General features: G+C 21.8%; 6 protein-coding genes across 6 annotated transcripts in view; 3 read left to right on the top strand and 3 right to left on the bottom strand.

The window, feature by feature from the left end:
* Positions 1-1961, top strand: part of DDB_G0293652 (hypothetical protein) — a gene marked incomplete at both ends in the record, with an annotated part of 1968 nt that extends 7 nt beyond the window's left edge. The window contains one exon of the mRNA XM_629075.1: positions 1-1961. This exon is cut by the window's left edge and continues 7 nt beyond it. Within this exon, the coding sequence (XP_629077.1) occupies positions 1-1961 (1961 nt within the window).
* A 1409-nt stretch (positions 1962-3370) lies between these two features.
* fahd2 (Fumarylacetoacetate hydrolase domain-containing protein) lies at positions 3371-4392 on the top strand (the record flags this gene model as incomplete). The annotated part of the gene is made up of 2 exons (XM_629074.1): positions 3371-3562; positions 3667-4392. 2 exons carry the CDS (start codon positions 3371-3373, stop codon positions 4390-4392), a joined length of 918 nt encoding a protein of 305 aa, XP_629076.1.
* Positions 4393-4897: 505 nt separating this feature from the next.
* DDB_G0293648 (hypothetical protein) lies at positions 4898-5149 on the bottom strand (the record flags this gene model as incomplete). Its single annotated transcript, XM_629073.1, has 1 exon — positions 4898-5149. The coding sequence occupies one exon, from the start codon at positions 5147-5149 to the stop codon at positions 4898-4900; it is 252 nt and encodes an 83-aa protein (XP_629075.1).
* A 2555-nt stretch (positions 5150-7704) lies between these two features.
* Positions 7705-9610, top strand: cupD (calcium up-regulated protein; the record flags this gene model as incomplete). The annotated part of the gene is given in 1 exon segment (XM_629072.2): positions 7705-9610. A coding segment is annotated over 1 exon segment (1906 nt).
* An 800-nt stretch (positions 9611-10410) lies between these two features.
* Positions 10411-12000, bottom strand: mcfN (mitochondrial substrate carrier family protein; the record flags this gene model as incomplete). The annotated part of the gene is made up of 6 exons (XM_629071.2): positions 10411-10773; positions 10867-10886; positions 11011-11014; positions 11134-11516; positions 11633-11702; positions 11944-12000. The coding sequence occupies 6 exons, from the start codon at positions 11998-12000 to the stop codon at positions 10411-10413; spliced, it is 897 nt and encodes a 298-aa protein (XP_629073.2).
* Positions 12001-13678: 1678 nt separating this feature from the next.
* The window catches only part of DDB_G0293644 (hypothetical protein), a gene marked incomplete at both ends in the record, with an annotated part of 1463 nt that continues 141 nt past the window's right edge, over positions 13679-15000 (bottom strand). Inside the window, 2 exons of the mRNA XM_629070.1 lie at positions 13679-14778; positions 14868-15000. The exon at positions 14868-15000 is cut by the window's right edge and continues 141 nt beyond it. Of these exons, the coding sequence (XP_629072.1) occupies positions 13679-14778; positions 14868-15000 (1233 nt within the window). The remainder of the gene's footprint in view (positions 14779-14867) is intronic.

The following is a 15000-nucleotide window of genomic DNA, read 5'->3' as shown; positions in this document are numbered from 1 at the left end:
CAAAAATAATAATAATTATTTTTATAGTTATTAATTTTATAAATATTATTATATCATCAATTACATTCGATATTGATTGTAGGGATATAATTAATGGAGGAATAAATCCTTCTTCCTCTTCTAGTAATAGTAATAGTGGTTCCGATTATAGTGGTGAAATTATATTAAATTTAAAAAATAAAGAATGTAAAGATTACCATATTGAAGAATTATTAAATAATTACTATATTCAAAATAATAATAATAATAATAATAATATAATTACTATAAATGGTAATGAAACATTTGGTACTACAATAATTCAAAGTAAAAAACAACCATTTTTAAATTTAATAAATGATAATTCCAATAATTCAACAACCACTAAATCAATTTCACTAAATATAACTATAAATAATATTAATTTTAATAATTGGATAACTCCAATATTATATATGGAAACTATAAATAATAATATAGATTTTATAAATACCAATTTTAATAATCATTCAAATGAAATTTTAATATCTTACCCAATAATATCAAATAATGATAGTAATGATAATAATTCAATTAATAAAACACTAAATTCAATAAATTTAAATAATTGTAAATTTGAAAATTTTAATTATTTAACTAAATTAAATAATTTAATAATGCCAATAAAATTAAAACAAACTTCAATTTCAGTGAAAACAAGTACATTTATAAATTTATCAATGAATAATACATTTTTCCATTTAAATCAATCCTCACTTACAATTTCAAATTGTTCAACTAATAATATTACCACTAATAATTTCTCATTCATTACATTAATAAATTCACCAACCATAATAAGTAATTATAATCATTCAAATAGTAATGGTAGTTTTATTAACCATATTAATAATAATAATGACCTAATTGATTTTAGTAATGAAAATATGTTAATCGAATTCAGTAATTTCAATAATAATTTAATATTACCACAACCACAACCACAACTTGAATTATTAGAACAAAGATTACAACAACTCAATAATAGTGATTATAATAATAATAATAATAATAATAATAATAATAATAATAATAATAATAATAATAATAATAATAATAATAATAGTTTCAATGAAAATATAAATGGTTTCATTATATTAGATTGTGAAAATAAAACTGAAAAAGCAAATGTCTTATTTTATTCTAATCAATTCATTAATATAATGCCATATAATATAAATTTTAATTATTCAATTATAAATATTAAAAATATAAATTTAATTTTAAATAATAATAATATTATAAATAATATCAATAGTAATAGTAATAATAATAATAGTGGAATAATTTCAAAAGCAAATTTTAATAATCAAAATTTAATTCATATTGTTAATAGTAATTTAACATTAATTGATAGTAAAATTGAATCAGATAATCCAATAGGTGGTGAATACTCAACTGTTTATATTGATTCACCATCAAATGATAAAATTGGTTGGAATAAATCAAATAATACAAATAGTAGTGATGATGATGATAGTAATTCAAATAGTAGTAGTAGTGGTGGTGGTAGTGGTGATAATAATTCAATTGGTAGTAGTGATAATAGTAAAAATAAAAATAATAAATTAGAATGGTGTTTTGATTGTGATGGTTGTGTATTCTCAATATCAACTGATAAAAATGTAACTTTAACAAATAGTGATATTTGTCCAGATCCTGATGCTCCAAATAATAGTAATGATAATGGTAATGGTAATGGTGGAGGTAGTGGTAAAAAGAGTTACAAAAACACTATATTAGCTGTGACTATTAGTGCCATTGGTATCATTTGTGTTGCTTTATTATTAACAGTTGTAATTTTAAAAAGAAGAAATAGAAAGTCATCATTTGACTATTTACTTATTAATCAATATTATTTAGATGATGAAGAAGAAAAAAGGGAATTATTATTAAATAGGAATAATAACTATTATTATGATAATAATATAATAGATAATTAATTTTTCAAATAATAATGATAATATTTCTTTTTTATATTATTTTTGGAAAAAAAAGAAAAAAAAGAAAAAAAAAAAAAAAATTATAATTAATAAAAATAAAAAATAAAAAAAAAGAAATAATAAATAATAGTAATAATAGTAATACTAATAATGAAAAAAGGAAATTAAAAAATAAATAAATAAATAATGTAACTTTTTCATATGAAATAAATTAAAATACCTATTATTATAACCTATAATTTAGATTATTATAATAAATATCTTATTTTTTTATATTTATTTATTTTTTATTTCTTTTTTTTTTTTTCGCACGGAAATGTTTTTTTTAAAATTATATATGTGAGGGGGGTGTATGTAAATATATATTTTTTTCAAAATGTTGTGTAATATTTTTTTTTTATATTTTCAAATAAAAAAAATATATACAAAACAGTGTTGATTTGGCTTTGATTTTATCATAGATAAAGAACTTTTTCCAAAAAAAAAAAAAATATATTTAACACTAAGATTTATTACTCTGTTAGAAAAAAAAATAAATAAATAAATAAATCTATTCATTTTTTTATTATTATTATAAACCATTTTATAGTAAATATATAATTTAATTTATTTAAAATTTTTTTGTTCAAATAATTTGTTTTTTTTTTTGACCTCTTAAATAATTTTAAATAATAAAAAAAAATATTTATAAAAAAGGTACAAATAATTTTTTTTTTTTTAATTATTGTTTTTAAAATCTTAAAAAAAAAAAAAAATAATAAAGATTAGAATTGAAAAAAAAAAAAAAAATAAAAAAATAAAGATTAGAATTAAAAAAAAAAATAAAGAAAAAAAAAAAAAATCTATTCTGATATTTTTTTCCTCAACTCAAATTAGTAAAAACATTAATAAAACGTCTTAATAAAGATTTGTTTTAACAAAGATCTAATTTAATTAAAAAAAAAAAAATTTTAAATTAAAATTTAAAAAAAAAAAAAAAAAAAAATTATCTGTCAACTAGGCATCTATTTAATTTAAAAAAAAAAATAAAAAAAAATAATTTTTATAATTTATAAAAAAAAAAATTAAAAAACAAATTATTTTTTTTTTTAAAAAAAAAAAAATCATTAAAACACTCTTTACCAAAATAAATAAAATTGGCTATATATATATATATATATTTATATATATATATTTTCAGTTACATTTAATATTGTTTAGATAAACCAAAAAAAAAAAAAAAAAAAGTAAAAACACCACACTTTCACACACACTTTCACACACAAACCTATTCTCAAATATCAATTATTTTTTAATTTTTATTTTTATTTTTTTTTTTTTTGCAAAAACATATTTATTCCAACTTTAAATAAAACATAAAAATCATTTTATATATATATATATATATTTAATTGTAATAACATATAAAAATGAATAGAGCAAATTTTGGATTAATTAAATTAGTCACTTATATACCAAATGTTGGTGAACAAAGTAAAAGGTTAGGTGCATTATTAGAAAATAGTATTATAGATTTATGTTCAGCTGATAAAAGCATACCAAATGATATGCGTTCATTTTTATCTTTAAATTCAACTGATAAATGGTCAAAAGTTATAAATGTATGAACCTATGTCAAAATTATTAATTCTTTTCTTTTTTTTTTTTTATTTTTTATTTTATTTTATTAACATTTATAATTATTATTATTATTTTTATTATTTAGGTAATTAATAATATTAATAATAGAAGAATACCAATTGAAAATTGTAAAATTAAAGCACCAATTGAACCAGGTAAGATTATTTGTATTGGTTTAAATTATAAAGAGCATGCAAATGAAGCAAAGATGGCAATTCCGAAAGAACCAATTGTATTCTCAAAGTTTGACAATGCAATTTGTGGTCCAAACGACTCAATCATTAAACCAGTCGAAAGTGATGAAGTAGACTATGAGGTTGAATTAGTGGTGGTGATTGGTAAACAAGCAAAGAACGTATCAGAATCTGATGCATTACAATATGTTGCAGGCTATACCGTTGGTAATGATGTATCCGCTAGAGATTGGCAACTACGTAAGAATAACTCACAATGGTTACTTGGTAAGACTTTTGATACATTCGCCCCAATTGGTCCATCAATAGTTATCAATCCTGAAGTCGCTGCATTATCTGATGATACTTATTTCGACCCGAATAATCTCTCAATCAAATGTACTCTCAATGGTCAAGTAGTTCAAAATTCTACAACCAAAGAATTCATTTTCAATATTCAAACTGTAGTTTCTTATCTTTCAAAATTATTCACTTTAAATCCTGGTGATATCATTTTCACTGGTACCCCTTCAGGTGTTGGTTTCATTAGAAAACCTAATCCAATCTTTTTAAAGAGTGGTGATGTTATCAAATGTGAAATTGAAGAATTAGGTTCTTTAGTTAATAATGTAAAATAAAAAAAATAAAAAATAAAAAACAAACATATAATTGTTTAATAATCAATTTTTTTTTTCTTTTAATTTTAAATGATTTAATTTTTTAAAAAAAAAAAAAAACAAAAATAAAGAATTAAAAATTTAAAAATTTAATTTCTTGAAGACAAACTTTTTATTTATTGTATTTAATTGTGAAGTTGTTCGATGATGTCTTTGGCACCATCATCTTCATTAAAGTCATCTGCTTCGTTGATGGCACCACCGTCATCTTCAGCTGGTTCTACAGCTGGTGCTGCATCTGGTTCAGCTCTGAGTTTAATGAAGTTAAATGGGTAAAGACTCTCTTAAGTAATTAATTTAATGACATGATTGGGTGTAGTTCGTATACATCGTCCAAATTTTTTAAAACTTCACGTCGTTAAATTAGTTACTGAAGATAGTCTTTACCCATTAAACTTCATAGAACTCAGAGCTGAACCAGATGCAGTTCTGTATGAATGGTGCTAATGCTGGGATTGGGTGTAGTTCATATGCATCGTTGATTGCTTGTTAACAAACACTCTTTTGCGAATTTTGACAAATGAGTTCTTTGATAATTCAATCCTCTTAATTCTATAACTAATACTGTGTAGAATCTATCTCTAAGCCACTCTTTACATGGGTAACCCTCTGATAAATAAAATGCTGGAGAACTGTAATCACTATCTGGCATTTGTCTTGTCTGAATAGATTTGTTTGTAGGTACCTTTCTAACAAGATATTTCCTTACTTCTGTCATTTTATTTATTTGATTATTATATATTTATTTATTATTTTTTTTTTTTTTTGTGAAAATTTGAATTAAAAATTTTATATTTATAGTTATTTAATTTTATTAAAAAAAAAAATAAAATTTTTAAAATTAATTTAAACACAGATTTTGTTTTTTAATGATGGAAATTTATATTTTTTTAATTTTTTTATTTTTATTTTATAATAAATTAATTTTTTTTTTTTTTTTGATTATTCGTTAACGAAAAAAAAAAAAAAAAAAAAAATTAGATCTTTAAAAAATAAATAAAATAAAATAAAAAGTAAAAAAAAAACCCAAATAAAAAAAGAAATTAAATATTGATTAATATCTTTAAAATAAAAATAATAAAAAATAATTATTTTATTTCTTGATTTGAGTAAATTAACAACATATATGATGATGAAGACGACTAATTTTGATGTCAAGTTTAATTATATTTGTATTTGAGCCACAACATCCACCATTAAAATATTTAAATAAAAAGAATAAAAATTATTGGTAAAGGACCTTTCTGTGAATAATTGAATTAATTCTGAACAAAAAAAGTTATTTTGAAAAAGATCGAGTTATCCCGGAAAAGATCAATTTTTTCGGGAAAAATTTTTCATTGGCCATATTATTTTTTTTTTTTTAATTTTTTTCATTTATTCACAATTAAAATAAAAAATATAATAAATAAATAAATAAAATAAATAGTATGATTGACAAAAAAAAATCAAAAATACCGGGTCTCAAATACATTTATTTTTTATATGTAGTTTTTTTTTTTTGAAGTTCCTTTTTTTTTTTCGAAGTTCATTTTTTTTTATATTTTCTTTATTTCTCTATAAATACAACCAAATTTAATTCTACGATAGGTCTTAACGGAATAGAGAAATAAAGAAAATAAAAAAAAAAATTCCGGGATAACTCGATCTTTTTTAAAATATTCTGAGTTAATTATAATTAATTCAATTATCCACTGATATGTCCAATAAAATCGAAATTACCTTTTGTTTTTTTTTTTTTTTTTTTATTTTTAATCAAAAATTATTTTTAGTATTTAAATATTTATCGTAATTATTTGTAATTATAATATAATTTCCTTTTTTTATATTTTTTCTCAATAATAAACTAGTAGTAAATAGGTGAGTTATTATTTATTATTTATTTTTTATATTTTTTTTAAAAATGATTTAAATGAATATGGGTTTGTAAAGTTCCACTGCCATGATGAACATTGAAACCCACAACATTGCATTCTACTAATGAATCATGTTAGCACCAGTATCAATATTATTGATTATTTGAAGTGAGTTGTTGAGTTTGGCCTAATCATAAACCAGGTACACAAAGTTTATCAGTGAAGAAGACGTTTGGATGATTGATTGTGTTGTTGGTTGAGATGAATCGAAAAGATTACCTTAGTAGCTGATAGAGGTTGAACTATTACTATATATTATTATTGTTGTTGTTGTTGTTGTTGTTGTTGTTGTTTTTAGTAGAGGTGATGAAATGATGACTCAACAATATTTCAAAAAAAGAATTAAATTAACAAATAATTGAATATTCAAATTATAAATCTTTATTTGATTGTTTATATTCCAAACACTAAACACTTCAAAAAAGGATTTATAAATTTCAATCAAAAATAATCTGGTAATTTAATTCTTTTTGAAGTATTGTTGATTCATCGTTTGAACTAAAATTAATCTAATTATTTGTTATATAATTATTAAAAATATATATTTTATAAAAATATTTTTAATAATTATATAACAAATAATTATACCTAGGGTTTGAATTTTTGAATTTTGGAAAAAAAAAAAAAAAAAAAAAAAGGAAATTAAAAAAAAAAAGGATTGAAAAGTGTTAAAAAAAAATAATAATAATAAAAAACTTAAGTTTATATCTAATATAAAAGTGTTGCAAATCATTTATATTTAATTTTTTTTAAAAAAAAATAATAAATAAACTATAAATAAATTTTTTTTTTTTTTTTTTTTTTTTTTCAAAAATTTAAGAGAAAGTCATCAAAAATTTAATTTGTATTAATCCTTTTTCAAATGAACCAATATTTAAAAAATAAAAAAAAAAATCTTTGTGATACTCTAATTATTTTCAACTAAAATATATTAAAATTTTATTTTAATTATTTATTATTTTAAATCTATTATCAAATAAATTATATATTTTTTTTTTTTTTTTTTGGTGTTTTGAAGATATTTTTATTTTTTTCGATAATCAGTTTTTTAAATTTTTTTTTCTTTTTTTTTTTTTTTTATTTTAAAGATTAACACTTTCACCAATTAAAACACAAACCCTAAAAAATGCAATGAGTGAAAGATAACACTCCATTTTGACACCTGTGTTGGTGTTGACTTGAACAAAGATCTAAACCATGGGTTAAAAAAAAAAATAAATAAAAATAATAGACTTAAAAAAAAAAAATATAAATACTTTAAAACTTTTTTTTTTTTTTTTCATTCTCAAAAATAAATTAAATAACTTTTAAAACAAAAAATTTAAATAAATAAAATAAAAAAATTAAAAATAAAAAAATGATAAATATTGAAGATATTTCAAAATCTTCAAATCAAAGTGAAGAAAAACAATTAAAAAGTACAAGTACAAGTTCAAAACCAAAATACTCATTCGTAGCAAAAAGTTTATTCAAAGGTTCAAATAATATTACACCATATTATTTATCAACCAGTAATACATTCCAATGTGTAGCATCTGAGTCAATTCAAACATGGCTTCTTTCTGATGATGGTCATATCTTTACATCCAGTGGTAATTTTGTTTTAGATGTTTCATCAGGTGGTTATTTTGTTGAATTAGTACAACTTAATTCAAATTCAAAAACTCAAATTTGGACAATTGATACTACAAATAATAAAATTCAACCAAGGTAATGGTAAATACCTTGATATCGACAGTTTGAATATTTGTGTTGCACCTTTAAATGGAAACGCAACTCAAAAATGGACAACTTTTAGAAGAGCACCAATTCCAACTGGTAATTGGGGTTACTTTCAAAGCAAACAATTGGATTCCAATAATAATTATTGGGGTCTAAGTGTATTAAATAATAGTACATCATATAATACTAGTGTAGTAATGAATAAAGTTCAAGCAAAATCAATAGGTCAAATTTGGCAAATGACAAACGATGGTCACATTTTATCACGTTTGGATGGTAATTTAGTATTAGATATTGGTCCATCAATTGATGGTAGTAAAACAAACTATCATTTAAATACCAATGTTTACAAAGCAAATGATCTAATGCAACAATGGGGTATCAACGAAAATAATCAAATATTCAATCAATATTATCCAAATTTATGTATTGGATTCGTTGGTGAACTTGGAGTTGATTCAACTGTTAATTGTGTATTAGCTCAACCAAGTAGTGCTAGTGATATTAATTTCCAATGGATTGCAAATCCAACCTATTCATTAAACCAAATTGTTAGTGAAGTACCAGAACCATTTCCAGCTTACACAAGTGGTGATTTATTAGCATCATATCAATACCTTAGTGATGATGCAACAAATGGTTATACTGATGACATTAGATCACTTTATACAAGTATTAATGTTAATTTAGAAATTTTCTATGTTAATGTCACCAATGCAACTTGTCCATCATCAATTCATTCAACTGAAGATTTTTCATATGTTCAAAATCAAATCAAAAATGAACTCACCTACGCAATCAATGTCCGTTTAGTATTTGATAACTATTCTGGTTTTTATAGTAAATTATTTAGTCAAGGTAGTACAAATTTAACAAACTTGGCAAATTTAATCAATGTTGATATGTCATCTGACCAAGTTGTTAATGGAGATTACACCGATGCAATTACCAGTGTTTTTTATGCAATTATTTCAGAGATACCAATTGGTGGTTCAATAATTGCAAACATTAGTGAGTCAGCAGTACAATTTGGTGAATTATATGCTGAAAGTAATGATTCAGGCCCATCAACCTATCAAGTTACATTAAGTAAACTCTATGATCATTTAAATGAAAATTATGAAAATGAAATGGCAAATGCTCAAAGAATTAAAAATACCATTTTACAAGATTGGGGTATGATGAGTAAAACCTTTGCATTATGTTTCTTACCAACCAATAATCCATCCTCACTCAATATCAATGGATTAGACTTTCAAAAAATTTCTACCATAGCTTCTTTAGCTTACCAAACTGCAATAATTCAAATGTTATTACCAACTAATTATCAAATTTACTTTACACCAGCTGGTTACTATGCACCAGTTTCAAGTGATGACTACTCTTATACTGATAGTACTGGAACCTATATTATGGCAGAAATCGATAACTGTAACTCTCATCCTCCAAAAGCTTTAACCGGTTTCAAAACAAGAAGTTTTCACATCTTCCTATGGTTGGAATTTAGCTACCTCTGTGACCTATTACAATATGGTCGGTAAATATGGTGGAATGTTTATTCTATTTTTTTTTTTTTGGAAGGAAGTCAATTAAACTAAGCATATGGATTAAACAAAAGAAAAATTTAATGTAAAAAATTTGATTAAACCATTTGAATAAACTTAATTAGTCTTTTATAGCAGTGGTATTACCCTATTTAGATCCGAGTTAGTCAGTGCTGCCATTATATTAAAGTTAGTGCTGTTATGGGATTCTTGTTTGAGTTGCCATTGGATCCAAGTTATTGCCACTGAACCCATGCTAGTACTACCATTGGAACCATGCTAGTGAATCGGGTTATCACAACAACGAACGATTTTTACACTAACTTAGATCTAAGTTAGTGTAAAAATCTTTCGTTGTTGTGATAACTCCTATCGTTCTAATTCCAGTTACTGTTAATGCAGAAAACCTCTTTGTCTATAATAAATAATGTTTAACATTCACAGGACAAATAATTAAAGAAGAATCAGATGAACCATTATTATCAGGTATTGTACTTCAAATTATTTTTACATCACCAAATAAAATCAATCAATTTCCAATAATAAAATAATACAAAATGGATTGTTGGGAGTATCATCTTTGTTTTTTTTTTTTTTTTAATTGGATTTATCGATAGTTGGAGTAATTATTGGAGATATATTAAAACTAATATATCTATTAAAACTTAGAATTAATATACAATTAAAAAAAAAAAAAAAAAAAAGAAAACAAATAAATTATTATTATTATTATTATTATATTATTATTATTATTAATACTGAAAAAAGGAAATAATTATTTATTTTTTAAAAATTGTTTATTTCTTTGCTGGGGTGAGACCTAACATTTGTTTAATACCATCATAAATGAAGAATTGACCGGCAGTAAGAGTACCAACCATGAAACATCTGGTTGGGAGACCTAAGAATAAACCACGAACACCTAAACGTCTCATGATGTTACCGATTGCTTTAACAACACCACCATCAGTCTTTTCTTGATTGATCTTTGATAAAATGGTATCAGCTGGTTGAGAGACAATAGCAGCAACAATACCTGCAACAATACCTGAACCTAATGAAACAGAGAGTTTTTGACCATCAGTTAATGATTCCTTTGGTTTACCACTGGCGGCTAAACCTTTGTAAACGTTTTCAGCAGTAAATTCGAAAACAGCGAACTAAAATAATTTTAAAAATATTATTATTATTATTAATATTAATATGATTACTATTATTTTAAATATTCTAATATTATATTTTATCCAACTTACTTTAGCCATAGTGTATGGGACTATTTATAATTTTAAATTTGTTCAAATTTGAATTGATAAAATGGGATAATTGTTGTTGTTAGTAAAATACCTACATATATATTTATAAAAAATTACAATTTATCTTTTAAAAATTTCACATACCTTGCTGTAATTACCAATTTAAATAATAATAATAATAAAAATAATAATAATAAAAATAAAAAGTGTATATTAGTATATGTATATTTATTTATTTATTGATAAATTAAATACAAAACTACTTACTTTTAATAAAATTGGTGGGAGACCTTTGTAGAAACCGAGGACACCTTCTTGTTTGAAGATTTTACCGAAAGCTTCAACTGGTGATTTAGCGAAAGTTGGTTCAGCAACTAAACGAATACGAACGGCTTCATTTGGGCATAAAGCAATATCAGCAATAACTTCAGCAGTGGCTGAGGCAGCTAACCAAATTGGGATTCTGAATTGATCGGCTTTTTCACCAACAGCATCAGCGTAGGTCTTTTTGAAGACTTCATAGAAACCGAATTTTAAGAAACCTTGTAAGGCATAACCAACAGCAGTTGGTCCTAAACCTTGTAATAAACCAGATGGACCTTGTTCCTTAATGACGGTGCTGAAACCGTTCATCATACCAGTGTATTTACCTTTATTTTTAATTATTTTTTTTTTTTTTTTTTTTTTTTATTTATTAATATTATGAATTCTTATTATATAATATATATTGATTGTGATTGTGATTGTCAATTATATTAATAATTACCTGGGTTGGTTTGGAGGAGAGTCTTAACGACATCAAGTGGGACTACAAGACTGTGAGTAATTGAACAACTCTATTTATTATTATTATTATTATTATTTAAATTAAATTAATTTATTCAAAGAAATAAATGATATTTTTTTTTTTTTTTTTTTTTTTTGTTTTAAATAATTTTTGATTAATTATATGAAATAAAATTTAATTTAAAAAAAAAAAAACGATCATTTTGTGTGTGGTGTAAGATTTTCAACATTTTTTTTTTGTGTTTTTTTTTTTTTTTTTGTGTTTTTTTTTTAATAATATATTAAACATACCAAAGCACCACCAAAACCATATTTCAAAAATAATGAAGGAGTTAAATCACCGGCCATTTTTATAATTATTTATATATATATTTGATTATGTAATAGAACACACAAAAAAAAAAAAAAAAAAAAAAAAAAAAAAAAAAAAATATTTATAAAAAAAAAAAAAAATTTGGGCTGGTGGAAAAAAAAAAAAAAAAAAAAAAAGAAAAAAAAAAAAAAAAAATTTTATTATGTTGCGATTATGAAAAAAAAACGAATATAGTCCGGACTTCACCCATTTTCATAATTATTTTTTAAACCCAAAAAAAAAATAAAAAAATAAAAAAAAAAAAAAAAGAAATATTTAAATATTAACACAAAACAATTACGTCTTAAAAAAAAATGATTTATTTAATTTTATCATTATTAAATTTTTTATATTAAATCATTATTTTTTGATGGTTTTGGATTGATGGAAAAAAAAAAAAAAAAAAAAATTAAAAAAAAAAGGCCAAATTTAAAATTGATTACGATGCTTAATATCTTGGTAATTAATAATAGTTTTTTTTTTTTTTTTTTTTTTAAAAGGATTTTTCAAAAATTAAATAAAGAATTTGATATTAATTAATTATATTTTATTTATATAAACATAAAAATGGACCATTATCCATAATTAAATCGCAGATGGTAATTTTACAATTAAAAAAAAATATTTATTGGAATAGGTATTTTAATTTTATGACATAAAAGAAAATCCAATAATAATTTTTTTTTAATTAATTTAATCTATTTTACAATTTGTTTGTTTTTTTTTTATTTTTTTATCCAGGATATTTCAAGTAAAACTAAAAAAATAATATATAAAATAAAAAATAATTTTTTAAAAAATTTTTTATTAAAAAAAAATAAAAAAAATGGAAATGGGGTTGAAACAAAACTTTTTTTTTTTTTCATACACCAAAATAAAAACACAAAAATAAAAGAAAGATATTGTAAATTTTTTTTTTTTGTAAGTGAAAACCAAGCCTTTTTTTTTTTTTTTTTTATTATTTTAAAATTAAATTTAAAAAGATGAATATCTATTATCAATTGATATAATACTAGTTGTAAAATATTTAATATTGAACAAGTTATTCCAGAAAAAAAAAAAAATAAAAATACCCAAGAATTGTTATTTTTTTTGTTTTTTTTTTTGTTTTTTTTTGTTTTTTTTTAGACTGAAGAAATATATCTAATATCGATATTTGTTTGAACAGTTTTGAAAGAAAGGGGGAGATGGAGGGGGAGTGATAGGGATAATTCGACGTTTTTTTTTTTTTTTTTATGATTACTATTATTATTATTATTTTTTTTTTTTATATTATTGGTGTTGTTGTTTGAATTTTTTTTTTTTTTTTTATTGTTACAGTAATTTATTATTATTATTATTAATTATTATTTTTATGTTTTGATTTAAAAGTGTTTAATAAAATTTTTTTTTTTCTTTTATATTTTTTCCAGTTCTTTTTTTTTTTTTAATTTTTATTTTAATTTATTTCTTTTTCAAAAATAATTATTATTATACTATATGTAAAATACTTTTAATTAAAATTGATAGAAAAAAAATTAAAATAAAAAGAAAATAAAATGAATTTGAAAATTATTTTAAATATAAAAATAGGAGAAAAAAAAAAAATAAAAAAAAAAGAAAAAGAAGAAAAGAATTGAAAAGAAGGAATAGTTGATCTTACTTCTTTACATTTCTTCTCTCACTTTTTCTCTTTTAATTATATTTTTGATTAGATTCCCAATCTAAATCATCTCTAAACACTTTAATTGATTTTGCGAAATCCCAATCATTATTAACCAAATAAGATCTAGCCTCTTCCTTTGAGATGTTTTCAGATACAGCAAACAATTGAATGAGCTTTCTCTTTCTTTCATCCTCAGAGTTGGCTGGTTGTTGAACTTGTTGTGGTTGATAATTAACAACACCAGATGAAGGTACCAATAAAGTTTGATGACTAATACAATTATTACCTTGAATTAAATTAATTCTTTTAATTACATCAATTGTAGTATTATATTTAATTGCAATACCAGCCAATGTATCAGTTGTTAAAACTTTATGTTGAATCCATTGAACATCATTATTATTATTATTATTATTAGATTGTTGTGGTTGTTGTTGTTGTTGATATTGTTGCTGAGCAGCAGCTTGTAATTGTAATTGTTGTTGTTGTTGAATGAAACCAGTATTATTATTAAATAAAATATTTGGATCAACTGACCTATCAATTGGAATATTATATTGTGGTTGATATGGTTGTGGTTGTGGTTGATATGAATAAAAGTTATAAGTATTATTAACAACTGATGGTTGTTGTTGTTGTTGTTGATATGATTGTGATAATTGTGCTTGTTGTTGTTGTGCTTGTTGTTGAGCTTGTTGTTGAGCTTGCTCAATCATCATACCAAAACTATTACCATTATTACTATTATTATTGTTATTATAATATGGTGGTGGTGAAGTTGATAATGGGAATGAAGGATAAGATGGAGTTGAATTCATTAAGAATTGATTTGATTTTGCTTGCATTAAAATCTTTTTTTGTGTAACTAAAGCATTAATCCAAGCTTCAGTTTGATTTGGAATTTGTGAATAAAGATAATGAGTACGACCACTATCTTGAATTAATAAACATATTTTTATCTCTGTATCAGTCGCCATTTTCTTGTATGAAATTGAAATTTGATCCAAATAGAAAACACGATGAACACGAGTTTTTGTTGTATCATAAAAATTAATAAGTGATGAATTTAATAAACAAAAATATTTTGGATCCCATCTCTTTAAAATTTTAGTTTGTTTAATTAATAAACCTAAAAAAAATAAAATAAAAAAAATTAGTATTATTATTTATTTATTTATTTTTTATATAAAATTTTAAAAATTTTAAAAATTTACATACCTTCATAAATAATTTTATCAGCACCTAAATGACCTAAGTTTAGATTTTGAAATACTGGATTATTATTTACAACAATATCAGAATTGTTTTGAATACCACCACTTGATAATAATTCATTGTTTTGTTGTACTTG

Source organism: Dictyostelium discoideum (assembly GCF_000004695.1).
Source record: "Dictyostelium discoideum AX4 chromosome 6 chromosome, whole genome shotgun sequence".
NCBI lineage: Eukaryota > Evosea > Eumycetozoa > Dictyosteliales > Dictyosteliaceae > Dictyostelium > Dictyostelium discoideum.
The sequence above is the reverse complement of the archived record's forward strand: the minus strand, read 5'-3'. Positions and strand labels throughout refer to the sequence as shown.